This window comes from Martes martes (assembly GCF_963455335.1).
Source record: "Martes martes genome assembly, chromosome: 17".
Lineage (NCBI taxonomy): Eukaryota > Metazoa > Chordata > Mammalia > Carnivora > Mustelidae > Martes > Martes martes.
In genome coordinates, this window is record NC_137905.1 from 46,243,618 (window position 1) to 46,269,935 (window position 26,318).

A 26,318-nucleotide genomic window follows, 5' to 3' on the forward strand; every position below is an offset into this window, starting at 1 on the left:
GCCGGGAAGGGGAGCCGCTTTTATTCCGTCCGAAGTTTCAAACACCCGCCCCTACCCCCTCCCCAGCATGTAGAAATGAGGGAGCCGGGGAGATCGCAGCTGGTGGAGGGGTGAGGGCAGCAAAGGTGAGGGCTGCCTCCACTAACCCCCTCCCACCTTCACTGGCCAGATCCGTGGGAGACCTGAGGCAGAGGTGAGGGGCTCCCCATCTACAGGAGTCTGGATCTGCATGCCTGCGCGCAGGGGGCCTGAGGCTCTTAAATGTGGACAAAAATAAGTTAATTCCTGGCGCAGAGTTCCTGGATGCCCACTTTGGAGTGGAGAGAACAGGAGATGGGGGTGTGAAGCTGGGAGTTCCCTAGCCCAAGGGTTCCCCAGCTCCCAGGAAGGGAGTGAGGCAAGACAGGGAAGCCGGAGGGGGTGGTCTCCCAACCTGCAGGAGAATGGAAAGGAGGCATCACAGCACCACCCTCCCCTCCAAGGCCTGCTTTGGGGCCAGAATCCCTGGATGGAGGATGGAGGCTGTCTAAGGGGTCTGACCAGGCATCCCCTTTGGTCAGGAGGCCGCAGGCAGCGGCTACGCCTGGCGACTGGCCCAGTAGCGGTGGTAGGTGTCCTGGAAGAGATCCCGGCATGCGATGTGGGCGCGGAGGCGGGCACAGGCCAGGAAAGCCCCTGCCAGCTTGCGGTGCAGGGCGTAGGTCTCCTCAGGCGGTGGGCGCAGCCGGTGCCGCAGCAGGACAGGGATGAGGCCCTGCACTCGGCGGGCAGTGTCACCAGCCCCGAAGTCATAGGGGCCGGGGGTGGCGAAGGGTTCCCCCAGGATCATCACTGCCTCCACGTGGGCCTCCGAGAATGCCTGTGCATGGGGGAGAGCAAGAGGCACGCAAGGTGGAGGGACAGGCCTCCACTCAACCCAGAAGGGACAAACACCCTGGTTTCCCTCGTACTCTCAACTGTAAACACAAGCCCCCCACTCCCTGATGAGTGGTAAGCAGCCTCCCCTCCTTCTGGAGCCCCTAGGCCTCCCCAGAGTGGCCCTTTACTTCCTCTCAGAGCCTCAGTAGACAAGCATCCCTCTCTCTAGAACAAACAGCTCCACTTCCCCACCCCCAGTACCCACCAGCAGCCCCCCACTCCCTCCCTCTAGAATAAATGGGCCCCATTTCCTTCCGGTTTCTGAGTAGCCAAGCAGCTTTCATTCCCCCCACTCCTCCCCAGAGCCCCCCAGTAGAGATAAGCAGTCCCCCAACCCCTCTCCAGTGTTTCCAACCTTGGTTTCAAAGCCTGTGAGGAATCTGAGGTCCCGGGATTTCTGCAGGACCCGGTCTCTGTCTCCATTGGCTGCTGCCATCACCACCTGGGGAAATGGGTGTTTGGCAGAGGTCAAAGGCCAAGGGAGTGGGGTTCAAGGAGGGCTCTGGAAAACTGGCCTGGCCCTCCCTACATTCTGGTCTACTTAGCCCTCTCCTCTAGAAGCCTCTCCCTCCTCACCTTGCCCCTGTCTGTATCTCCCTTGGGCCTGTTCCAGAGCCTGGCGGCGGGGATGGAAAGGGGGGAAGGGGGGTGGTCAGGGGATTTTCCCACTTGTCCTAGAATGTAGAGCCTGCCTGGAAACTACCACAGTGAAACAGCCGCAGGAAGATAAATGTCAACTGCTATTCGTGGGTCCAAACACTCAACTGGACAAGGATGTGACCATGACCCAGAACTCCATCTGAGGTGGCCACGGGGCCATCTCTGTAACGGCCTGATTGATGTCTGTCTCCTGCACGGGGCTTTGCACCCCAGAGATGCCAGACTTGTGGCACGAGGCCTGGCATTCAGGTGGCCCCTGGTGAACCTGTTTGGCAAAGGAGCACGTGGAGTGCCAGCCATGGGGGCGTGTGGGGAGAGCAGGAGCTGAGCTGAGGACGCGGACAGACAGAAGTGAGCGCCAGCCTGCCGGGGGGTCCATCCCAGCTCTGCCACTTGCTGGCTGAGAGACTCGGGGCAAGGCGTTTGGCCTTGGCCCTCGGCTTCCTCATCTGTGGAGCTGGGACGATGAGAGGATCGTCCTCATGCGGGGCTGTCGGGAGGCAGGAGGAGGTGGGCTGTGCCTGCGTGTAGGGTTCGCCATGACGGTGAGGAGCCATGACCGTGAGGAGCCACCGCTATCAGCAGATGGATGGTAAGGTCCCTACTTCACGGAAAAGCAAGGCCGGGAGGGAAAACATTAACCACTTTCTCGGGAGGAAGGGGAACACAGGATTCACTCTGACAGTTCCAGTCTGTCTCAGCTCCCCCTGCCCGAGCCTGTCTGACCATCTGTCAGGCCTGTGGTCCTCGGGGACTGATGTGACAGGGCTTTTTTAAACTGGAAAAGGCTGGGGAGACCGGAGGAGAGCCAAATAGGCCTGGGGGCGGGGTTAGGGGGACACACAAGATGTCCCACCCACCCAGAGAGAAAGGCCTTGGCTTTGTGCCTCAAGTGGCGGGGAGAGAGGGCCCAAGAGCCTGTGTGTGTGTGTGTGCATGTGTGTGTGCACACGTGTGTGTGCACAGGTTGGGGGTAGGGACTGCCAGCTCCTCTTTCCTGTCCCTATGTCAGGGATGGCCCCACCATCCCTGAGTCCCCAAGCCAGAGCCCTGGGCCTTGTCCTCTCCTCCCTTCCCTGCGCTCCCAGCCCCCCAGTCTCAGGAAGTTTTCTAATTCTGTCCCTCCCCTGCTCAAATCCCTTCTGGGAGTCCCCCCAGCACCTGGATAAAGCACAAGGTGCCCAGCATGGCTTTTCAGACTCAAGAGTGATTTGGCTCCAGCCTCGTCGCTGGCTCCTGCTCCAGCCCGCACCTGCTGGCCCGGTCAGAAATGAACTTCCTTTTGGTCCTCGAGGACTGACTATTCAAAAGTGTGGTCCCTGTACCAGTTGCTTTGGCATCAGCTGGGAGTGTGTTAGAAATGCAGCATCTTAGGCCAGACTCCAGAGCACGATCTGCACTGAACAGGCGTGGGGGGCCGGTAGGTGTCTCATGGCCACTGAAGTTTGAGAAGCGCTGCTCTAATGGGAATATCCCTTCTCTCCTCTTGGCCCTTGTATGTTTATCAGTGTGGGAGACCCTCCTTGCCTCTTCCTGATTGGTCTCCTCACCACTCAGGTCCCAGTCTTGATGCCTCTTCCTCCAGGAAGCTCTCCCTGACCCCCTAGGCTGGCCCAGGCTCCCGCTCTGGCTTCCCACCGTCTCCTGTGCTCCCCCATTCCAGCCCTGGCCGCTCTGGGTTCTTACTGTCTCTTCCCGTCCTGGGCTGTGAGCTCCGTGAAGGCGGAGACCGGGCTGGGTTAGTCACCGGGTTGGCATTGCCCAGAACAGGGCTGGGCACAAGGGGGTGTCAGAGAATGCTGGAACTGATGAGTAAACAAGTAGCAGGCCCCCGTCAACTAGTCCATCTCAACAAATTAATGAGATGCCTTAGCTAGGTGGGTGGGAAGGACAGGCAGCAGATGTTCCTGAGGCGAGAGCTGCCCCTCAGGGAGCAGCCGGCCAGAGAGATATGTGAGTGTGAGGCCGGAGGCCCAGGACAGCCTGGGGTGTGGGGAGGTGGCAGGATGGCCACTGTGGCCATCAGGGGCTAGTCAGGGTTTGGGAACACGGGCTCTGGGCCCAGGCTCCCGGAGTCTGAATCCCAGGTCTGCTGTCACCTAGGGCAAGTGATTTCACCTCCCTGAGCTCTAGTAACTTCATCTGTAAAGCGGGACTAAAAACGGTCCTAACCCGAGGTACCTGGGCGGCTCAGTCGGTTTAAGCCTCTGCCTTCAGCTCAGGTCATAATCTCAGGGTCCTGGGATTGAGCCCTGCATTGGGCTCTCTGCTCAGCAGGGAGTCTGCGTCTCCCTCTGCCCCTACCCCAACTTGTGCACCTGTCCGCGTGTGCTCTCTCTCTCAAATAATTTTTTTTTAATAAATACATTTTTTTAAAGATTTTATTTATTTATTTGGCAGAGATCACAAGTAGGCAGAGAGGCAGGCAGAGAGAAGGAAGCAGGCTCCCCTCTGAGCAGAAAGCCCGATGCAGGGCTCGATCCCAGAACCCTGAGATCACGATCTGAGCCGAAGGCAGAGGCTTTAACCCACTGAACCACCCAGGTGCCATAAAATAAATACATTAAAAAAAATGCTTAAAAATGGGGGTGCCTGAGTGGCTCAGTGGGTTAAGCCGCTGCCTTCGGCTCAAGTCATGATCTCAGGGTCCTGGGATCGAGCCCCGCATCGCATCCGGCTCTCTGCTCAGCGGGGAGCCTGCTTCCCCACCCGACCCCCACCTGCCTCTCTGCCTGCTTGTGACCTCTGTCTGTCAAATAAATAAATAAATAAATAAAGGTTTTAAAAAAAAAGGCTTAAAAATGGCCCTGACCCCATACAGTTACTCTGTGGTTTAAATGAGTTACCACATGGACAGCACCTCAAACAGTACCTGACATTATATTAAGGGCTTTTTATTTATTCGTTACTACTATTACTATTATATATGATTTCTTAATTCCAGATACCGTATTTCTCCTTCTCAGCCTCGCCTCAGTATCGGGCTTGAGGCCCTTCAAAATTGGGGGGACTCACCTCAATGTAATGGTCTGTGAATTCAGTCCCAAATTCCCGGCTTGCACCGAAGTCCAACAGGGTCACCTGGGACAAGGGATGGTGAGAGGGATGCTGGGAATCCACCATGACTCCCCACCAGCTGAGGTTGTGGGGGGCCCCAGGTCCATTCCCACACTGTGCCCCTCATCAGAGTTCCCGCCCTGCTGACCCCCTGGATTCCTGGCCTCCCATCTCCACACTTCTTATCCACCCCCATATGAAACTGAAGGGACCTGGCTTTTATATTGTTGATCCTATCTTTATAATAATATGTTTTAGGCATAGAAAAAAAAAATCTAAAGAATAATAAAATATGGGGTGCCTGAGTGGCTCAGTAGGTTAAGCCTGGGATCAAGCCCCACATCTGGGGCTCTCTGCTCATCAGGGAGCCTGCTTCCCCAACCCCTCTGCCTGCCTCTCTGCCTATTTGTAATCTCTCTGTCTGTCAAATAAATAAACAAAATCTTTTTTAAAAAGAATAATAAAATATGTGGGGGGAAAAAAAATGAACACCCAGGGCGCCTGGGTGGCTCAGTGGGTTAAAGCCTCTGCCTTTGGCTCGGGTCATGATCCCAGGGTCTTGGGATCGAGCCCCACGTCGGGCTCTCTGCTCAGCAGGGAGCCTGCTTCCCTTCCTCTCTCTGCCTGCCTCTCTGCCTACTTGTGATTTCTGTCTGTCAAATAAATAAATAAAATCTTAAAAAAAAAAAATGAACACCCAAAAATCCCAGCAGCCCACTTAAAAATGTTCAATATTACCAAACCAGGTGGAGGCTCCCATGGACCCTGGCCTGATCCGACCTCCCCTGTCCTCTCTTCCAGGGTCACCACTTTCCCAAGATTATCATTACTAAACTATTATTTTCTAAATTCCCATGTGTGCATTTCTACATTCTCTACATATGTGTGCACCTGTGAACAATAAAGGAGGCATGCTATGTGTGTTTTAAAGCTTCAGATAAATAGTATTTATGATAGTTACCCTGTAGCTTATTCTTTGTGCCCAAATTGGTTTTGCAACTTATCCCTGTTGCTATGTGTAGCCCTGGCTCATTCATTTTTTCCCTTGCTGTGTAAGGACTTCATCGTGTAAACATATCAAAGTATATTTATCTGACCAGTGGACATTGTGGTTGTTTCTGGGTTCTGCTATTAGAAACAGTGCCAAATGGGTGCAGGTGTAAGAGTTTCTCTAGGGCAGTGGAGTTCACACTATTGATCACAACCCACAGCAAGAAATACACTTTGTAGGGGTGCCTGGGTGGCTTAGTCATAAAGCGTCTGCCTTTGGCTCAAGTCATGATTCCAGGGTCCTGGGATCGAGTCCCACATTGGGCTCCCTGCTCAGCCAGAAGCCTGCTTCTCCCTCTCGCACGCCCCCTGTTTGTGTTCCCTCTCTCACTGTCTCTGTCAATTAAATAAATAAAATCTTTTAAAAAAAGAAAGAAAGAAAGAAATACACATTGTTTTTGGGCACCAGTACCCAGGCACACCCAAATATAAGGTCAAACAAAAGCATCCCGAAATAATATGGATCCCTCCCATCTGTGACACACTAGTATCTTCTATTCTATGGTTTTAAAACAAAAGATCTTGTTGAGACCCAATAAATTGATGTCAGGATTCATATCACCGCCCCTCTCATCCCAAGTTACAAAAATATTTCCTTGTGGTGTGAGCCTCGCAGGGACACAGGCTATCTGTGCACTTGGCAGGGAGGGGGTGGCAAGGGACTGAGGCCGGGGACTCAGTGGGGCCACATCACACTCAGCAAAGGGCTCAGACTTGATCCTGAGGTGGCCACAGAGCTATGAAAGGGACAGTTCAGCCAGGTTTGTGTTTTCGAAAGATCCCTCTGGGGATGGGATGCATACAGACCACTTTAGAGAGTCGTCTGGCAGTCATGCTCACTGAGTCTTTCAATCCAAACTCTTACCCCAGGCCTTTGGCTACCCTGTGTCCTCTGCCGGGAACACTCTTCCCTTTTCTTTTCTTCAGGTGGCCATCCCTTTCTCATCTTTCTGGTTTCAGCTTTTTTTTTTTTTTTTAAAGATTTTCTTTATTTATTTGACAGAGATCACAAGTAGGCAGAGAGGCAGGCAGAGGGAGGGGGGAAGCAGGCTCCCTGCTGAGCAGAGCCTGATGCGGGGCTCAATCCCAGGACCCTAAGATCACAACCTGAGCTGAAGGCAGAGACTCAACCCACTAAGCCACCCAGGTGCCCCTGTTTTCAACTCTAACGGCACTTCCTTCGAGAAGCCTTACTTGACCTCACCTGCCCTGTGCCGGGTCAGCCATTTCCCTGGCTCCCCACAGCCCCCTGTGCCTCCCCTGTCACTGACCACTCCGACCTGCGCTTCCCCATCCTGGTACTAACTACTCGGTCATCACTGTCTGGTCACGGGTCCCTCCACGGGACTGGGAACTCTGAGAAGGTGAGGATCAGAGATGTCTTGGCATCACTGTCAAGAGGCAGTAGATGCTTGGTGTGTTAAATGAATGACGGGTGTGGTAGCGATGACTAACTGCCTTCCTAAAGCTGTTGCCGCTAGGGAACCATTGCCTAGCGGAGATTCCATTTCCCAGCGTCCCTTGCACCTAGCCAGGCCGTGTGACCAGTTCTTACCAACGGAATGGTACGGGAGGAGGCGGCAGGGGGAGACAATGTGTCACTTCTGGCAAAAGCAATTAGGCAGGGCGCTGTCCTCTTAACCTCTCTTTCCCCCTTCACTGGAAGGAGAACATTTCAAGGCCTAGGGGATGGTGCCATCACAGAAGGGAAGGAGCCTGGGTCCCTGAGTCACCATGTGGAAGACGGCCACTCCAGCCTGTCATGTGGGTCATAACTACTGTTGGGCTGAGCTACGGAAATACAGGAAACTGTCTCTTAAAGCAGCGAATGTACCGTGAGCCACATCGTAGGGAACCCACCTGGTGGCTGGAGGCATCATAGAGGAAGTTGGCCCAGTTGGGGTCTGTCTGCATGAATCGGAACTCGAACAGCTCCCGCAGACACAGCCTCAGGAGCTGGAAGCAGATCTGCAGTGGGGAGGAGTAACAGACACGTCAGACCCATCGGGCCCTCTAGAGCTCTCTCTGGCCTGGAAGTGGACTGTGGGCCTGGCCAGCCCGGCCAGCCCTACCAGCCCTGCCCAGGGGCAGCGCCCTCCCTACTGTCCCTCGAGCCCCTGTACCTGGTTCCGGATGTCCTGGCTCAAGCTCTGGCACTGGTCCAGGGGCACCCCTCCGGCCAGCTCCATGCCCAGCACTCGCGTTGTGCACAGCTCCTTAATCACAGCTGGTACCCGGAAGAAGGGATCATCTGCCAACAACTGCCTGGGGCAGAACGGAGGGGAAGGGACAGGACTTCATGCTCCTGGCCCCTGTGGCCCACCTTGAGGCCTCCTCCTCTTCCTCTGAGAAGTGCTCCCAGAACAGTCTCTGTCTTGCCTTCCCTCCTCGCACCTTTCTAGCCTGAGTGATGGCCAATAGCTGGCCAGACTGACATTCATTCAGACACTTCATTCATTCACTCATTCATCGGAAGTCTCCGTAGTGCTACTCTGCGCCTACCCCTAAGCTGGCTGCTGCCGGAGCCCCAGTTACCATTTCCCTACTGGGAACACTTCTATGACTTCTGGTTGCCTCAGTATAGAGCTCAATGTATTAAGCTTGATGAACATAACTTTTTTATTTTATTTTATTTATTTATTTGACAGAGATCACAGGTAGGCAGAGAGACAGGCAGAGAGACAGAGAGAAAGGAGGAAGCAGGCTCCCTGCTAAGCAGAGATCCCGATGCGGGGCTCGATCCCAGGACCCTGGGATCACGACCTGAGCCAAAGGCAGAAGCCTTAACCCACTGAGCCACCCAGGCGCCCCTGAACATTACTTTTTCATCAACTTACTAATTATCCAACCCAAAAAAGAGTTGCTGATATACCGATCTCCAAGTCCATAGTAATATTCATTGGCTACTCCTTGGAGGCATTACTCTGAATACTGGTTAATACTGACTCCTTCTTGGGACACCTGGGTGCCTCAGTTGGCTAAGCGTCTGCCTTCGACTCAGGTCATGATCCCAGGGTCCCAAGATCAGGTCCCGCACCAGGCTCCCTGCTCGGCGGGGAGCCTGCTTCTCCCTCTGCCTGCTGCTCCCTCTGCCTGTGTGTGCGCACACGCGCTCTCTCTCTCTCTCTCTCTCTCTGATAAATAAATAAATAAAATCTTAAAAAAAGAAATATACTAGGGCGCCTGGGTGGCTCAGTGGGTTAAGCATCTGCCTTCGGCTCAGGTCATGATCCCAGGGTCCTGGGATCGAGCCCTGCATCGGGCTCTCTGCTCAGCAAGGAGCCTGCCTCCTCCTCTTTCTCTGCCTGCCTCTCTGCCTACTTGTGATCTCTCTGTCAAATAAATTAAAAAAAAAAAAATACTGACTCCTTCTTGGTGTCTGTCCCTGCATGGGACAATGCGGGGTGACAGAGCCGTGAGTGAGTTCTGGGCCTGCCCTCCTGACACCAGAGACCGCACTCTAACAAAAACACACACAGACCAGTAACAGACTGAGTTCAGTGTGTCAGTGTAAGATTTGGGAGGCAAAGAGTATGAGCAAGATCCATGGCTGAGACCTGTGGGATGGCTGGGGCTGGGGGCAGGGGGGTGGGGAGGCCCAGGGGAATGATCCAGGTTTTATTCTAAGGGCACTGGGAAATCCTGGAGAGAATGGGCCTACCAGATCCCCGACAGGACTGCCCTGGCCCAGCCCACTTCATCCTCTTTTCTTCAGGGTCCCAGTGCGGGTCTTGTATTTTTATCCTTGTTTGTAAAATCTCTGATGTTCAAACTGCTCATCCTGGGCCAGGCCCTGAGCCAAGCATTTAATTAACACAATCCCCTTCCCCCCCCCCCCCCCACTCTCCTATGAGGATGCTGCTCTCCTGAGGGTGTGGATTCAGGCCACCCAGCCAGTTAAGGGCAGACCTGGGACTGGATCCCACTTCTGGGTCCAGGGCCCATGCCCGGAACCACCGCCCTCCGCTGTCCCTTCTCTCGCTGGTGAGCGGACCGTCATTTATTATCTACCTTGCCGAATTCATTAGATTTGAGTTGTGTCTAGTTTGGGGCGGCTGCTGTTCAGAGCGTTCTGGAAAAGGCTGATGGTGTACCCCAGCCTAAGTGCCCCTACAACATCTCTTTAGCAAGGAGGGTGTTTACAGGGTTGCATGTGGATGCTGGGCCTTGATGAGGCCAGACTGTTCTCCAAAATGCTGACTGCAAAGCCTCCTCCTTCCCACAGCAGATAAGAGATGACCTGGAGCCCCGTTCTCTCCCACCGGTGACACAGTCGGACTGTTAATGCTTTGTCCGTCCATTGGTGTGAGGGTATCTCATGCCTGCTGACAAATCCATCACCCCCACCAGACTATAGTGGTTGTGCATCCCATTTGACAGATGAGAAAACTGACAAGAGAGAGGAAGTGACGTGCCCAAGCTCACAGAGGACACAGGGGACAAATCAAGTCAGAAGTGAGTGGAGGGAGGAGGGATGAGCAAATGAAGAGACACAGGAGTTTGCTGGCTCTACCCCAGGCCTCCAGCTGCCAGTGGCTGTGGAAGGATCCACTGCCCACCCATCCCGGGAGGGGAGCCAGGGGTCCTGGGCGGCCCGCAGGGGGCTCAGCTCACCTGAAGCTCTGGGCACAAGCCGCCTCACGATGGTAGTCACACTCCCAAGCCAGCTCCTGCTGCAAGGCCCGCAGGCTCTGCTCAGCGAACAGGCCTGAGGGGACAGCCATGTCGGGCAGGGAAGGCCACAGCCTGTCCCCTTCACGACAACCTCCCCCCCGGGCTTTCCACTCAGGGATGTCTTCTCTTGCCAGTCATGTCTCTCAACGGTCTGTCACAGTCCCTCACACCTTCTGCCCCATGCCTTTTACCACATCATCTGCCCACACTCACCTCTGCTCTGCGTCCCTCACACAGCTGCGGCCTCTCCTGCAGCCTCCGCCCTGGGGTCTCTTTCTCGGGCACGCGTGCCAGGCCCCAGGCATCTCTTTCACAGTCCCACATGCCACTGACCCTGTCTCTTTTTCATCGTTTCTCACACTGTTCTCAAGGCCTCAAAATCTTACTTCCATGGAGGCCCCCTTCCTCCCCAACGCACACACACAAGGTCCCGCTTACACGCCCTTTCTGCTTCTGTGGCTCTTTTCCAGACCTCCAGGCCCTCTCTGGGCGCCCTGTGTATCTGTTTCTGAATTTCAGTGTGGGCTTCTGACTCTGGGTCTGTCAGAATGTTTGTCTTTTTCTCATACGTTCAGACTGTCTGGGCTCTCCCTGCCTTGGTGCCCCTTCTTTCTGTCTCACACTCATGGACTTGCACATTCACCCGCGCTCACACCTAAGGGCACACCCTGCCCCCAGCTGGCCTCTCTCCCCCCATCCAGCCCCACTTCCTCCCTGCAGGGGGCCCACCCCCCCCAGTCAGGGGTGGAGTGGCCCCTCACCCTCGGGCAGGGCCACACTCATCTTGAGCACCGCCAGCAGGTTCTGGACATCACTCTGGATACTCTGGGCCACACCTGGGTACTGTGAGCAGGGAGGGACAGAGGGCAGGAGTCACGCCTCTGGGACCCCAGGGTGCCCTCTCCCACCCCGGCCGCTCCCCTCTCCCCCACTCACCTGGATCTTCACGGCCACCTCCGTCCCATCCTTCAGTGTGCCCTGGTGCACCTGCCCGATCGAGGCTGCAGCAAAGGGCACCTCCTCTAAAGAGGCTACCTTGGCCTGCCAGTCCCTGCCAAGCTCTTCTTCGAGAACTTTCTGTGGACAGTGGTTGAAACAATCATCGTTGCAGCTATGGACAGGGAGATTTATGGGCCGGAACCTGTCCACAGTGGCTCTGGGAGGGGCAGTCATGACCCAGGGTCACAGGGCCAGTGAGCAGAGAGATCAGAAGGCAGGCAGGCAGCTGGATCAGGATTCCGCACCCTCACCCAGTTACTAGAACAGTTCGTGTCTTGGGCACTTACTTGGGGCTGGGCGCTGTGCCAACCTATTTACAGACACAATCGCTTTTAATTAAGAAAACTAGTACTGGAGCGCCTGGGTGGCTCAGTCAGTGAAGCATCTACTCTCGATTTCGGCTCAAGTCACAATCTCAGGCTATGAGATCGAGCCCTGCATCAGGCTCTGCGCTCAGTGCAGAGTCCGCTTGAGTTTGTCTCTCCTCTGCCCCTCCCCCCACTGGCCCCACTCGCATGTGTGCTCTCTCTTAAGTAAATAAATCTTTTTAAATAACTAGTAGTAGGGGTGCCCAGGTGGCTCAGTTGTTAAGCGGCTGCCTTCGGCTCAGGTCGTGATCCCAGGGTCCTGGGATCAAGTCCCGCATCAGGCTCCCCGCTTGGCGGGGAGAAGCCTGCTTCTCCCTCTCCTGCTCCCCCTGCTTGTGTTCCCTCTCTCGCTGTCTCTCTGTCAAATAAATAAATAAAATCTTAAAAAAATAAAAAAAAAACTAGTACTAATAACAGTCAGAACTTGCTTGTCACTTGTGGTGTGTCAGGGGCCTTTTCAAAGTGCTTTACAAATACTCACTTATGTAACCCTACAATGCAGGGGTTCCTATCACTATGGCCAGTTACAGATGAGGTAACTGAGGCACAGAGAGGTCAGGCCACATGTCTGAGATCATGCAGGCAGGACCCAGCAGAGCCAGGATTTGAACGCACAAAGCCCGGGCTGCTAACCATTGCACCCCCTGCCTCTTCGGCAGCTGTGACGGATCCCTGAGCCTGCCTGGGACTGCATGAAGCACTCCACGCCATTCTCTCACGTCATCATCAACAACTCTCTGAGATATGTGCTTTAGCGATGCCCATTTTACAGCTGTGGAAACTGAGGCTTCAGCAAGGAAGCCAGGGGCCAGGGCAGGGGGAGGTCAGGCTGGTGGAGCCCGCCTCCCTCACCAGGCTTCCCTGACGGGACACTCACCAGCATCTGCCAGCGGGGCATGAAGTCGGCGCTCTGGCGGACGCGCTCGAAGATGCGCTGCAGCTGAGGACTGATGAAGCTGTTATCTGGGGAGATGGGGGGGTGGAATGAGGGAAGCAGTGAGGGAGGAGGTGGGGAGGGGCCCCTGAGGGGTAATCTGAAGTCAGAACTTGCAGGTGGGTGGGGGTGCTGAAGGAGTGAGGTCAAGGGTCAGGGGTCGAGGGTCATGGCGTACCCTGGATGCTGAGCATTTGGCCAACCTTGAGGGCAGCCCCCCGCACTGTACACAAGGTCTGCACAATCCGCTCGGCATTGGCCTCTGACAGGAAAGGGCTGGAGCCTGGCCGGGAGCTGCTCTCTGGGGTGGAGAGAATAATCACTGGTATTACGCCCACAGAAAAAGTCATTATAGCATCACTGCATAACCCCCAGGATGGCTAAAATGAAACCGACAATACCAAGTGTTGACAAGGATGTGGGGCAGCCTAAACACTCATAATGCTGATGAGTGTCGTGGCTCAAATCCTTTGGGAAGTTTCCAGTACAGCACATGCCTATGGCCAACGTCATTTCTCTCCTAGGTATGTACCCAGGAAAAGGCAGATGTATGTCCACTGACAGTTATCTCAAGATGGTTCACAGCAGCACTATTCATAATGGTCCCCAGCTGGAAATAACCCGATGACTGTCAACAGAATGAACAAAGGCATGCTGGGAGAGTCACAGAGTGTCTCCTACAGCACTGAATAAACCACCTCCCTCTAACCACAGCAATACGGAGGCATCCCTCCGACAGAATGTTGAGCAAACGCAGCCAGACAGGTATGAGGACATGCTTTCTGATTACACTGGTATAAAGAGGAAAACCAGTCAAAATTAATCTTGGGTTGGGGGTCAGAAGTCCAGAGAGTGGTTTCCCTTGGTGGGGATGAGTAGCCAAGACAGGGCAGATAGGAGCTTCTGGGGGAGGCAGTGATTCTCAAAGTGTGGTTCCAGCAACCCTGAGGGTCCCTGAGACCCCTCAGGAGGCTCTGTGAGATCAAAACTATTTTCACAATCATATGAATGTTATTTGCCTGTTTTTACTCTCATTCTCCCATAAATGCTCAGTGGAGTTTTCCAGAAACTCCATGATCTGGGATGATGCCATTGCTCTGATGGCTGATGGAATGCACGTGTGTGTGTATTCTTGCGTTCTAAAAATACCTTTTCTCCTGAAACTAATATTACACTATATGTTAACTAATTAGAATTTAAAATAAAACAGAAAAAAATTGTTTTAACCTCGAATGCGCTAAATATTCATAAATATAACCCCAAAGTATAAACTACAACCAGGTTCTTTGGGGTCCTCATTCTATTTTTTATTGCCATGTAATTCACAAACCGTGTAACTCACCCATTGAAGGCATACAGTTCAATGGCTTCTAGGACATTCAGAGTTGTACAACTATCACCACAAGCAATTCTGGAACATTTTCTAGCCCCAAAAGAAACCCCATAGCTATTACCAGTCACCCCCCGCCCCATTTCTCCGAACCACCTGCTCTGGCATCCCCGGGAACCATTAATCTGAACACTCTATGGATATACTTGTTCTGGACATTTCCTATGAATGGAATCATACGGTATGTGTCCCGTTGTGTTTGGCTTCTTTCACTTAGGATAGTTTTCGAGATTCATCCACATTGTAGCAGGGATCAGCAATTCATTCCCTTTTCTTTCTTTCTCTTTTTTTTTTTTTTTTTAAGATTTTTACTTAATTATATGACAGACAGAGATCACAAGTAGGCAGAGAGGCAGGCAGAGAGAGAGGAGGAAGCAAGCTCCCTGCTGAGCAGAGAGCCTGATGTGGCGCTCGATCCCAGGACCCTGGGATCATGACACCCGAGCTGAAGGCAGAGGCTTTAACCCACTGAGCCACCCAGGCGCCCCGATTCATTCCCTTTTCTAGCTGAACAGTATCCCACTGTGTAACTATAAGATATTTTGTTCATCTATTTCTACGTTGCAAGGCTGTGCAGGGATCCTGAGATGGCCAAGTTTGCGAACTGCTGTCTCAAGGTTTCCTGATCTGGGCACACAGATGTATCCACTTGGTGAAAATGAACCGAGCTATATGCTTAGGAGATGTGCCTGGCTCTACATGCAGATTTTTTTTTTTTAAAGATTTTATTTATTTGCCAGAGAGAGAGAGAAGAGAGTACACACAAGCAGGCCCAGAGGCAGGCAGAGGCAGCAAGAGAAGCAGGTTCCCTGACGAGCAAGGAGCCCGATGCGGGACTCGATCCCAGGACCCTGGGATCATGACCTGAGCCAAAGGCAACGGCTTAACCAACTGAGCCACCCAGGCGTCCCTCTACATGCAGATTATAGGATTATTCAATAAAGCATTTATTAAGCTTTTATTTATTTGACAAAAAAATTATTGAGCTCTTTATCTAGCTAGGGCTCACTCTGTGCAAAGCAGAAGTCCAAGTGTCTCTGTGGCTTCTCTGGCTGAATCCCCACAAGGAGCCCAAAAGTAAGAACTATCAATGCCTCAGTTTTCAAGGTGAGGAAGCAAGACATTCAGAGAGGTACAGAGCCTGGCCCTGGGTCACACAGCACAGAAGTGGCAGAGCAGGGGGCAGACTCAGTTTGGGCTCACCTCAAGCCTAATCCTCCACTTCCACCCACCTTTTTATTTGGGGGAGAAAAAAAATCCAAATGAACAGAAAAGTCACACGCCCGGTATCACGGACACCTGCGTATCCAATTCAAACTTTTTTTTTTTTTCCTGATTCAAACTGTTCACCTTCAGCCTCACCTGCATACTTTATCCTTGTGTATGTGCCCAAACACTCGCCCTTATTTTTCACGGGCCCACTTACATGCAGTTGCATACAACCTGCGCTAAAAATAAGGATATTCCCCTACTTAATCACAGTGCCATCACTGTGCCTATGAAAATGAACATGGATTCTCTCCTATCTGCTCTTCAGTCCAAATTCAGATGTTTCTGGTTGTCCCCAAAAGTCTTTGATAGTCATTTTTTCTCAGGCTGCCATTCAATCACGGGTAACACATTCCATTTGTCAGTTCTTATGGCCCTAGCCTCTTTTTCATTCGAAACATCCAGCCCCATTTTTGCTTCCGGACGTGGGCTTGTTGGGAAATCTTAGCCACCAGTGCTAATCTCCACACATGTCTTTCTGTTTCTGTTGTCCACAGACACTGCTCACCCCCTGACACTCCTATTCTCAGCTTTCCTCTCCTGCTCTGAGTTTTAGGAACTCGACTCCCAATTCTTTTTCTCACACGATAGGCTTCTGCTCCTCATGACCCTGACGGCAGCTTCATGATGACCCTGAGACGGGGGTACATGATCATCCATTTTCCAGATGAGAAAACTGGGCTTGGAGAGGTGAAGCCACTCAGCCCAGGTCACATAGCAAAGCCAGGATCTGAACCCAAGCAGTGTGGCTCACTCACTCACCTGATGGTAGACGTCCTCCCAGCAGAGACTTCTTGGCCACCTCCGCCAGTGCTCCCAGCCCCAAGCCCACAGCCAGTCCTGGGGAGTGAGAAGAGTCTGGGTGCCTGCCTGCCCCCGGGCCTTGTCACCTGACCCCCGACTGCTCTCAGCCTCTCCCTAAGCAACCTGTCTCCCAGCTCTTTGCTGGCAAATCTCTGGTTCTCTCTGTCCCCAACTCAGTCTCTTACTTACTCTCTCCCTGCCTGGGGTTCCCTTCGAGGTGTAGCTACCTCTGTCTCCATCACTCTGTCCACGTCTGTCTCCTGGGTCAGTGGTTCTCACCCCTGGCTGCACATCTGAGTCATGTGAGGAGCTACAAGGCCCACCCACGTAAATAGGAGACTGAGGTTCTATGGTCTGAAATGAGCCTTAGAATTCATATATATATATATATATATATATATATATATATATATATATATATACACACAAACTTTTTAAAGCATCCTGGGTGATTCTAGCATGCAGCTAAGGGTAAGAAAGCCCCGAAATTATCTCCTTGGGTCTCTGTCTTCCTATGACTTCCATTTCTCTGTTCACACTTTTCTTCATGCTCACCTCTCCTTGCCTAAGTTGGGTTTTCTCGTCTCTCTGCCTCCCTCCACCTGGCATATCAGTTCAGCCCTCCTCTCTCTGTTCTTTTGACGTTATCTCTCTGGCTTTGATTTCCTCTGCCTCCTCTGTCTCTTTGTCGCTAAAGACATCTTGAGTCTCTGCCTCTTTCACTGTCACCATCTCTGCAAATCATCATAGCGGCATTTTTGGGTGCTTGCTACACACTGGGAACCATCCCTGGTGCCTTAGACGCATAAACTCATTTTATCCTTACAGAAGCGAAAAGGAAACTGAGGCTCAGAGAAGTTAAGTAACTTGTCCAGAGTCACAAAGCAAGAGTGCAGCAGAATCACCCCTGGAACCCTGGGCAGCCTGATATCAAAGCTCTGTCCACTGCATTTAACTCTCTCTTTATACTATGAATCAGTATCTTTAAAATTTGAACCATGATCCACACTAAAGAAGACATATGCATTATAACAGTATATATACATGTATTTCATGAAATAAGAACTTCCTTTATTCTAGATGTGTACCCATGTTTTCCGTTCTTTTTTTTTTTTTTTAAGATTTTATTTATTTCTTTGAGAGAGACAGAGCACAAGCAGGCGGAGGGGTAGAGGAAGACGGAGAAGCAGACTCCCAGCCTAGCCTGGGGCTTCATCCGAGGACCCTGGGATCATGACCTGAGCCAAAGTCAGATGCTTAACCCCCTGAGCCACCCAGGCGCCCCATTCTATTGTTTTTTTAATGCTGGTTGCAACCCCCTGAATTATTTCATGCAGACTGGGACCTGAAGTTTGAAAAGTCCTGCTGCATAACCTGGGGTCAAGTCACTCCGCTTTCCTATGCCTCCGTTTCCTCATCTGTACGGTGGAAATTAACACGCATCAAATTCAGGACAGACAGATCGAGTGTACATGAGGCCTTGCACATTCCACGTGCCCAATAAATGTTACCTTCCTCTCTCTTTCTCTTGGCTTTGCAGGCCTTTGCCTTCGTTCTCTTTCCATCTCTCACTCCTCTCCCTGTCTCTGATTCACCCTCTCCCCCTCGCTTCGTTCTGTAAACGTGGCCTCCTGTGATCTAGGTTACAATCTCCCACAGTCACACCTACCCCCAAAGTTGGCCAAGCGGCTGATGCGGGAAGCAGGCACCTTGCGTTCTCGAGAGCGGTCGCTCAGCTGGGAAATGGGGAGAAGGTCTGAGGGTGGGAAGGTGAGCAAAGCACCCAGGGCGTCCAACCAACCTGCCACCATACCCTTCCCCAAGCTTGGGAGGCCAGCTGCCTTCAAGGGGTGCTGCTGAATGGGTGGGAGACAATGATACCTGGGGCCGGGGTGTCTTCCTGATCCGGGCCTCCCGTATCCTGCGAATGTCCTCCTCACCCAGGCCTCTGCCAGGCCCATCCTTATGAAACATTTGGGGCCGAGAACCCCCACATGGCCCCTGCAAGACAAGTGGATATTGGTAAGGAGTGGAGGACATGGGATCTGCGTGGCCCTTTTGGACCCCTCCCTGTCATTTTACACCCTAAAACCTCCCCCAGCCTCCCCCCCTTGGAGACATCTCTCCAGGATCTTACCCACCAGTGGGGCCCAGGCCCCAGGGCCCCACAAGGCAAACTGACAGTCCGTCCCAGCTGTCCACAGGTCCCCCGCAGTAAGCCCCCCACCTCCAGCCACATCGCCTGGGGGAGAAGGGGAGGGATTACTCGGGTAGGGGCACTGACCTCCCTGCTTTGCCCTCGTCTTTGCTAAGCCCTCACATTCCTCTGTGTCCACCCTAAGATTCCCACCCACTAAAGACTTCCTTTCCTGTTTAATAGTTCCTCCAGTTTCTCCTGGTTCCCTCTCTGGTTGCTAGGAACCCATAGCTCTTTCTGCGCACCTCCCAAAACCCACTTTCGCCCTGTCCCACTCCCCGCCGTTGCTAGGGTCCTCCCCCGTTGCTAGACACCCACAGATTCTCCAGGGCTACCTCTCCACTCCTCTGAGCCCCCCTCGTTGCTAGGCACTGCCTTCCTTTTTGTTGCTAGGCACCCACAATTCCTACCCCCCCACCCCAGCCGCCCATTACTGGGCACCTCCCCCCGTTGCTAAGCACCCACTGTTCCCAGGATCCGGGTCCGCTACCAGCGGGAGCCTCTCGCGCTTCCGGGAGTCTCCGCACACCCGCCCCCTCCGGTTAGCTAGCCAGTGGCGGAGTAGCACCTCACTGGACTGGCGCGTAGCTTGCCCCGCTGTGCGTCAGGGGCGGGACTAGGGGCGTGGCCTAAAGGTGGGCGTTGGGGCCCGCTGGGATTGTTGGGGCACCCAGGGAGCCGCGCACGTGCGTGCCGTTTTCTGCCTTTCCCCGCACTTCAGAGTGCCTTGTGCGTGGCAGACCTTTCTTTTCCCCCCACACCGTCGTTTTTGCAAACATCACTTATGAACTCCGCATCTCTTCTCTGCACGAACATCTTGCCAACCTACTTTCTTATTTTTATCCCCAACAGACTGGACGTCTTTCCTTTGAACACACATCTTCCCAGCAAACATTTCCCTTGCTCCGGGAGCCCCTCCACTTTGCACACCAATGCTCTGCTTCAAACACCCACATGCTGGCACCCATCTTCTTCCCTCACGCATATAAACCCCCATGCCTTGCTTGCCAACTGCCCCCCTCTCATACACCTCCTCACACTCAGCCCTTTGCACACTGGGCCCCCGTTCTCTCATACACCCTGCTCTCTCTCCGCTCCCCGCCCACCTGCAGGATGGTGTAAGTGGGAGCCCTCTGTTTCCTGTAGGCCTGACATTTCCCAGAACACACTCAGCCAAGATTCCCAGTGCTGAGTCAGGAGCCCTGGCATCCCAGAAAACCAGCTCCCAGCCTATCTGGGTGTCTGTTTGGGGGGCGGGGGTAGGGCAGGCGGGCCTAAAGCCTGCTCCCCTCACAATAGGCTGACTCACCCCTCCTTACAGTCTGGAATAGAAGCAGCTTGCTGGGGCATCTCTCCCACTGCTGGGAGAAGGAAGGATGTAACAGGAGGGATGGGACACTTTCCTCACCGAACCTTCCCCACCCCCAACTGTCTTACCCTTTTTGTTGGAAGTCAGACCTCCCTGTCTCTCTGTGCTGTGACCTGAGAAGATCCCCAACTCTTTCTGGACTTCTTCCCAGCCTGTGTGACTTGTTAGAGGGCTCCTGTATGATTCCTCACTGGTCTGTGAAGAGATGACTCACTTTAGAGCCCTGGGTCTGTGCCGAATGCCCCCCCCCCCGGCTCCCATGACTCAATTTCAGGACAAAACACCCCCTGTCACCCTCCAGACGTAAGGGTCTGACTCAGGAGCTGGGTGACAGCAAACCCTTGGGAGCAAAAATATATAAAAAGCACCTACGTCAATAATTAACCCTATAGAACTGTGGCCAGTGCCAAGGCTTCCCCTTTATGAGGTCATATCAAAGGCTACAAGCAAAGGCTAGAGGCTGGCAGATTTCTGAGCCTCGGTGTTCCGTCTGTAAAATGGGGCTGTGTCGTCTTGCTCAGTGTTAGAGAGAAAGAAGTGCAGTGAAATAGTGTCTGTAACGAGCTTCTCACAGGACCTGGTACAGAACAAGAGCTCTATACATGAGAGAAATTTCTTTTGGAAAGGTCATTCTTTCCAAATTTCCTAGTAAGCACTTAGCAAGTACTTTTCTAATGGACACAGCAAGGAATAATCCAGGCAAAAATATTTGCTCTCTTGGTGCTGGCTTCTGATGAGGGCCAAAATAAAAAAAATTAATAAACAGCTATATTTAATAAGGTGACATGTGTTAAAGAGAAACATAAATCAGGAAAGGGGGGGCAAGGAGTAGAGAGATTTTGAGTTTAAACAGATTTTTGAATGGTCAGGGAAGACCTCACTGAGGAGATAACTGAGGAGGTAACATTTGAACAGAGACCTATAAGAGACAGGGAGGGAGCTATTGGAATATCAGAGGGAAAAACATTCCAGGCAGAGAGAACAACCAGTGCAAAGGCCCCGTGGTAGAAAATATCTCAGAGAAATAGCAAAGAGGCCGATGGGCGTAGTTAGTGAAGGGGAAAGAAGAGAGGAGGTCTGGAATGTAACTAGAGGCAGATCACTTAGGGGTTAGTGAGTCACAGGGAAGACTATGGCTTTTACTCTGTGGGCTGGGAACCATGGAGGGCTCTGAGGAGAGGAGGACATGATCCCATTTAGAGAAAATACTCTGAACTTCCGGCTTTTTCTCTCACACCCCCAGCCTCGAAAGCAAGTTGTATCACCCTGTAGGGACTATGGGCCTGAGTTCAAGTCTACACAACTTAGATTTATGATCTTGGACTCACTGCTTTGTCTTTCTGTGCCTTGTTTTCCTGTTCGTGCAAGAGAATGACGATGATCCCTATCCCACAAGAGTTGGGGTATAAACTATTAAGTACAGCAGCTGGCACAAAGCAAGTAAACAAATGTAAATGTTGTAAATTAATAAAACTCCCATAACTCTCCTGTGAGGAAATTATCCCCCACTATCCCCTTTTTGCAGATGAGCAAACAGAGGCTCAGAGGAGACAAATCTGCGGGGAAAGAGCACCCCAGAAGTGACTGCTAAAGCCGAGATTTGAAGCCAGGCATCCTAGCTTCGGAGTTAAGGTCCTGGCTTGCCCCTCATCTAACCTCACCTTTAGACAAATTCTTTCATGGCTCTGGGCCTCAATACCCCGTTGGTAAAAATGCTTGGTTCTTGTGGCATCGAACACACGTTTTCTGAAACAATAAAATCATATTATGTATCCTCATTTTACAGCTGAGAAAATTGAGCCTGGGGCTGGGGCAGGAGGGAGGGAAAGTAAGTCACACACTGCTGGTAACACTGCTAGTCAGTGATGGAGGCGGGTCTTGAACCCAGGTCCAAAGGATTTCCAAGTCTTTGAAAGTCAGTCCGTGCCCCATCGGAAGAATGGGCACGGAAGAATGGGCTGGACTCGTCATCGAGGATTACAGGGAGGCTAAACTGGTCACTGGAGGGCGTAGGAAGGTCGGATTCGTTGCGGGGGGTCTAGGAAGGGGTTCCCACCGCCCCGCAGCCAGGACACCAGTGGCTCACACCCAACCTCTCCAACAGGACACCAACCTCTCCAACCTCTCGGCACCAGGCGAGGCCCGTCCTCCTGGCGTCACGTCCGGGGCGGGGCCTCGGGGCTTTCCCGGTTGGGGGGGCAGAGTATCGATTAACCCCTGCGTGGCTGGACGGGCAGGACTCCGCGGGCCGGAACCCGCGAGTCGGGGCTCCCCAGCCACACCCCTCGCGGGATTTAAAGGGGCAGGAGGGGCCGGGCCGGGTCGAAGCCCGAATCTAGGGAGCGGGCATGAGGCGCTGCCCGTGCCGGGGGAGCCTGAGTGAGGCAGAGGCCGGGGCCCTGCCGGGAGCGGCCCGCATGGGGCTGGAGGCGCCGCGAGGGGGGCGGCGGCGGCAGCCGGGACAGCAGCGACCTGGGCCCGGCGCAGGGGGCCCGGCGGGGCGGCCCGACGGGGGCGGGCCCCGGGTCCGGATCGAGGGGCCCACCCTCCACACCGAGCCCGAGAGGGTCGGCCTCGGGCCTGAGCCGGGGACAGACGGACAGGTTGAGCCAGAAGCAGCTAGCCTGGGAGTGGAGACAGAGCGGCCGGGCCAAAAGACGGAGCCAGACGTATCCAGCCTCCGGACGTGTCCCGAAAGGAGCAGCCACTGGTCAGAGCTGGAGACAGCCGATCCCTGGACGGAAACTGGGACAGATGGCTTTTGGACTGGTCCACACAGGTCTGACCTCCAGTCTCAGCCAGAGAGGGCCAGCCTCTGGACGCAGCCCAGAGTTGATGGGCCCTGGACAGAGATAGAGATACATGGGACACAGACCCAACCAGAGAGGGCCAAGACCTGGGCTGATAATGTCCGGACCCACAAGAACAGGTCCAGCCTCCGGACTCCACCAGAGGGGGGCTGTCCCTCAACAGAATCCAGTGCTGATGCCTCCTGGAAAGAAGTGTACACTGATGGCTCCCAGATACAACAGGATACTAAAACAGCCTGGAAGCAGGTTGGCACTGAAGATTTCCCAACACAGCAAGATGTTGTTGGCTCCTGGACACGGTCTGGCACTGATGGTGCCCAGACACAAGATATTCACGGACCCCAGACAGAACCTGGGACAGACTGTTTTTTGGGGGAGTCCAAGCAGGATGGCCCATTAGAGGAACCAGAACCTGGGGAGTTGGGGCCTCACCTATACTCTCACCTGGAGTGTAGCTCCCTGACCCCTGTGCCCCGCCTCATCATCACTCCTGAAACACCTGAGCCTGAGGCTCAGCCAATGGGACCCCCCTCCCGGGCTGAGGGGGGCAGTGGCGGCTTCTCCTCTGCCTCCTCTTTCGACGAGTCTGAGGATGATGTGGTGGCCGGGGGCGGAGGTGCCAGCGACCCTGAGGACAGGTCTGGGGTGAGTGGGAACCATCCTGCCCTTGAGCCACACCTCTCCAGACCCCTTATCCCATCCCCTTGCCTTTGCTTTGAGAAGTTTTCTAGTTCCCACCAACAATTTCATCTCCAGGTACCTGCCTCTTCCGCCTGTCAGCCTCCTCCCTCTACCATTGGGGTTACCAACCCACTCCCCTGCACACTCCTCATCCTTTCCTTTTCTCTTCCCCCCACTGCCTCCGGTACTGGGGTCTAAAGCAGACAGCCACTGGTTGACTTAGCGGTGCCCCGGAATTCCTGAAATTGTGTGATCGTGCGAGTCTGTGTGTGTACACACATATTTCTGCATCGAGTGTGTATGACTATTTCGGATTTTCTAGAAAGTATGTAACCTCAAAATCTGGAGCGCTCTAGTACAGAAGGACAGAAAAGGTGCACTTCCCCCCCCCTCCCGATTTTTTAGTCTATGGCCTGTGACTATCTTAAGGCATGAACCTTCATCACCCTTTAGTCATTCATTTTTGTAGGGAATGAGCCCCCCAGCTTTTATCGGATTCTCGAAGGGCTGTGTGAGCCCCCAAATGCTAAGGACCCCCAGCTTAGCCAGGGAGCGTCTGATCTCCCCATTGCCCCACAGCTCCCCATGGGGGGCCCTGCAGACTCTTGTTTACATCCTCTGCCCTCATCCCCAGCTTGGGTGTGGTTCTTCCCTGGTGAATCAGGAGGGCTGGGCAGGGAAGGTTCAGGGAGGGTCAGCACCGAGGCAGGTGTGAGAGCCTCAAGTGGGTTGGTCTGCTGGGTCCTCCTACTCTCCTGGAGCCTCTGGCTGGAGTCTGCCCTGAGGCCCCCTCATCCCACAGGCCTCCCTTAGGAACGTGCTCACACATGTGGCCGCAGGTAGAGACAGACCTGCCTCGACCTGCCTGCGCCCAGAGCAATGGAGCTGACCCTATGGTCTTCCTGCCTTCGCTGTTCCCTCCACCTACTCTCTCAACATTCTTGGCATCTCAGGACAGCTGATCTGGAAGACAATGGAAAAAAAAAAAAATAGCAGCTAGCACTCATTTATGCGCAGCTCTGGACTAAGCTCGTTGCTCATATTAACTCATTGAATCCTCATGGCAGCCCTATGAGGTAGAGACTATTATTAATCCCATTTTATAGATGAGGAAACGGAGGCCCAGACAGGTCATGACACTTGTCCAAGGTCACACACTTTGGAAGACACAGAGCTGGGATTCAAACCCTTGGAATACCAGGCACTTTTCTAGGTGTCGTGTATGTGTTAACCCCAAGTCCTCCAAACAGCGCTCTGAGATTGGGATTATTATCGTGTCCACTTTATAGATGAGAAAACTGGTTTCGAGAAGTTCGGCCACTTGCTTAGGGTCGGTCAAGCCTGGTTGGAGCCAGGATTCTAATTCAGTTCTGGCTGAGTTTAAAACCCAGTTACTTCAGCCTCTGGGACGTATGGGGGGAATCTGTCCTTCACTTGCTTTCCTCCCAGACCTCTCTGTGTCCAGTTTTTCTTCATCCTTCCAGAATCTGCCTCCAAGACCCACTTTTGGTCAACTTTTGAAACTTCCCTGCTTTCCGTGCCTTCCGTGGATCCCCAGGGCCTTCCAGATAGCGATCAGAAATTCAGTCCTCTGTTCTGAGCTTCCTGTCTCCAGGCTGCTTCCCACGTTCAGCTTCCTCGCTTCCCACCCGACCCCCTCCACTGCCATGAAGCCCAAGGGCACACCATACTGCCCCCACCCTCGTTGCTCCCACTGCCCAAAAAAACAAACCCTGGCTTCTTTCTTGTTTCATTTTGAAATCCCAGACAGACCCACCACCCTACGGAGTGGTCAGGGCTGGGATAGGGGAAGCCGAGTGTTGTGGGAGACCATGGTCGGGGTGGGGGGCGTGTGTGATTGGCCGCACCTGGGGTATCAGAGAGGGCTTCCTGGAAGAGGGGGCGTGGAAGAGGAGACCATTGTGAAACCATCTGAGAAAACCTGGATTAACCATCAGGTCTAAAAAAGAGAAAAGATACTGAATCTGCTTATGATAAAAAAAAAAAGAAGGAAAAAAAAGAAAAGACTCTAACAACTAATGTTCTTTAGTCCAAGCCATGTTTTTGGAGCCCCTATTTGTTCTAGGCTGTGGCTGGGACATAGGCATAACTATGAGAACCCCAATCCTTGCCTTCAGAGTTCATAGTCCAGCAGGGGTATAGCTTGTCAGCCCAGGGCAGTGGGTTCCGAGTCGGAACCCCAGCACTGTGCTGTGTGACTGAGGCAACTGATTTCATCTCTCTGGGCCTCTGTTTCCTCTGTAACAGAGACAACAATCCTCCTGGGGTTGTGTTTTTAGGATTAAGTAGGTTATGGCTCACCGAGTCTTTGTCATTGTGCCTGGAATGTTCCAGGTGCTTAGTAAACAGGAACCTTTATTAATCACCTCCTCTCCACGGCTGGCAGCTGGAGGGTAGAAGGAACAGCCATTCCTGAATCCTGCAGTCCCAACGCCCTGCCTCTGCATGACCTTCCCACCATCAGTTAGATGTCTGCCAGGTGGCGGAGCTCTGAGCGGGTGGGAGAGAACATGGCTTTAATCCCAGGGTAGTGGGGGGATGGGCCACACAGCTTCCTTCTCTGGAAAGGACCCCTTGTCCTAACACCTGCCTTAGAGGCTGCCATGTGCTTGGAGCAAAGAGTGTGTTCTTATGTGTGTGCACGCATGCTCATGCATGTGAACCAGACACTGACCCGGTCCCAAGAACCTCTTGGCTGAGTCAACCCGATACAACTAAATCTTTGTTTTCAGTTCGCTTTACTGGTTTTATGTTGCTTGTTCTCTCTCTTTCTTTGCTTCTGCTTATCTCTTTCTTTCCGGTCATTGCTTTGTATCCGTGTCTCCCTTTCTGTCTTTTCTTTCTTTGTCTTTTGGCAGCCTTGTCTCTCGCTTAGTCAGGCTAGGTCGGGGTTTGCTGTAATAACAAACAGCCCCCAAACTTAGTGACCTGGAACAACACGGGGTTGTTTTTGTTCGCACTGCACAGGGACCGTGAGCCGCTGGTGGGTGAGGCAGCTCTGCTCCATGCTGTCTTCACTCAAGGCCAGGACTGAGGAAGCTTCCGTTTCTTTTTCCACACTCCCCACCCCGTTCTACAGCAGGGCAAAGGACACGGAGACTCATGTACTGGCTTTCA

The 26,318-nt window shown here is 53.2% G+C and overlaps 2 protein-coding genes across 4 annotated transcripts in view; one reads left to right on the forward strand and one right to left on the reverse strand.

The window, feature by feature from the left end:
* On the reverse strand, nucleotides 1-21,941 carry COQ8B (coenzyme Q8B). 3 transcript variants are annotated; one of them, XM_080827695.1, is made up of 17 exons: nucleotides 21,803-21,941; nucleotides 21,351-21,435; nucleotides 19,758-19,884; nucleotides 18,261-18,365; nucleotides 18,005-18,124; nucleotides 17,793-17,859; nucleotides 16,082-16,159; nucleotides 12,839-12,961; nucleotides 12,604-12,689; nucleotides 11,296-11,436; nucleotides 11,121-11,202; nucleotides 10,300-10,393; nucleotides 7,809-7,950; nucleotides 7,546-7,653; nucleotides 4,594-4,659; nucleotides 1,274-1,360; nucleotides 1-859 (listed from the first exon to the last, which is right to left on the reverse strand). In XM_080827695.1, exons 4-17 carry the CDS (start codon nucleotides 18,360-18,362, stop codon nucleotides 578-580), a joined length of 1,578 nt encoding a protein of 525 aa, XP_080683821.1. In that variant the 5' UTR covers nucleotides 18,363-18,365; nucleotides 19,758-19,884; nucleotides 21,351-21,435; nucleotides 21,803-21,941; the 3' UTR covers nucleotides 1-577. The 3 variants fall into 3 exon arrangements, with proteins under 3 accessions (XP_080683821.1, XP_080683822.1, XP_080683823.1); XM_080827696.1 differs by lacking the exons at nucleotides 19,758-19,884; nucleotides 21,351-21,435; nucleotides 21,803-21,941 and adding an exon at nucleotides 18,786-18,841; XM_080827697.1 differs by lacking the exons at nucleotides 19,758-19,884; nucleotides 21,351-21,435; nucleotides 21,803-21,941 and adding an exon at nucleotides 18,782-18,834.
* The window catches only part of ITPKC (inositol-trisphosphate 3-kinase C), a 16,556-nt gene continuing 12,156 nt past the window's right edge, over nucleotides 21,919-26,318 (forward strand). The window contains exon 1 of the mRNA XM_080827693.1: nucleotides 21,919-23,144. Coding sequence (XP_080683819.1) covers nucleotides 22,038-23,144 — 1,107 coding nt within the window. The 5' untranslated portion in view covers nucleotides 21,919-22,037. The remainder of the gene's footprint in view (nucleotides 23,145-26,318) is intronic.

What these genes read in the sequence shown, in the direction of transcription:
- COQ8B (XM_080827695.1), bottom strand. Translation starts at nt 18,362, where the DNA reads ATGTGGCTGGAGGTGGGGGGCTTACTGCGGGGGACCTGTGGACAGCTG. An exon ending in CCAAATGCTCAGCATCCAGG is followed by an intron (nt 12,690 to 12,838) that starts GTACGCCATGAC and finishes CCATCTCCCCAG; the next exon opens with ATAACAGCTTCATCAGTCCT. An exon ending in GCTTGTGCCCAGAGCTTCAG is followed by an intron (nt 7,951 to 10,299) that starts GTGAGCTGAGCC and finishes GTTCTGCCCCAG; the next exon opens with GCAGTTGTTGGCAGATGATC.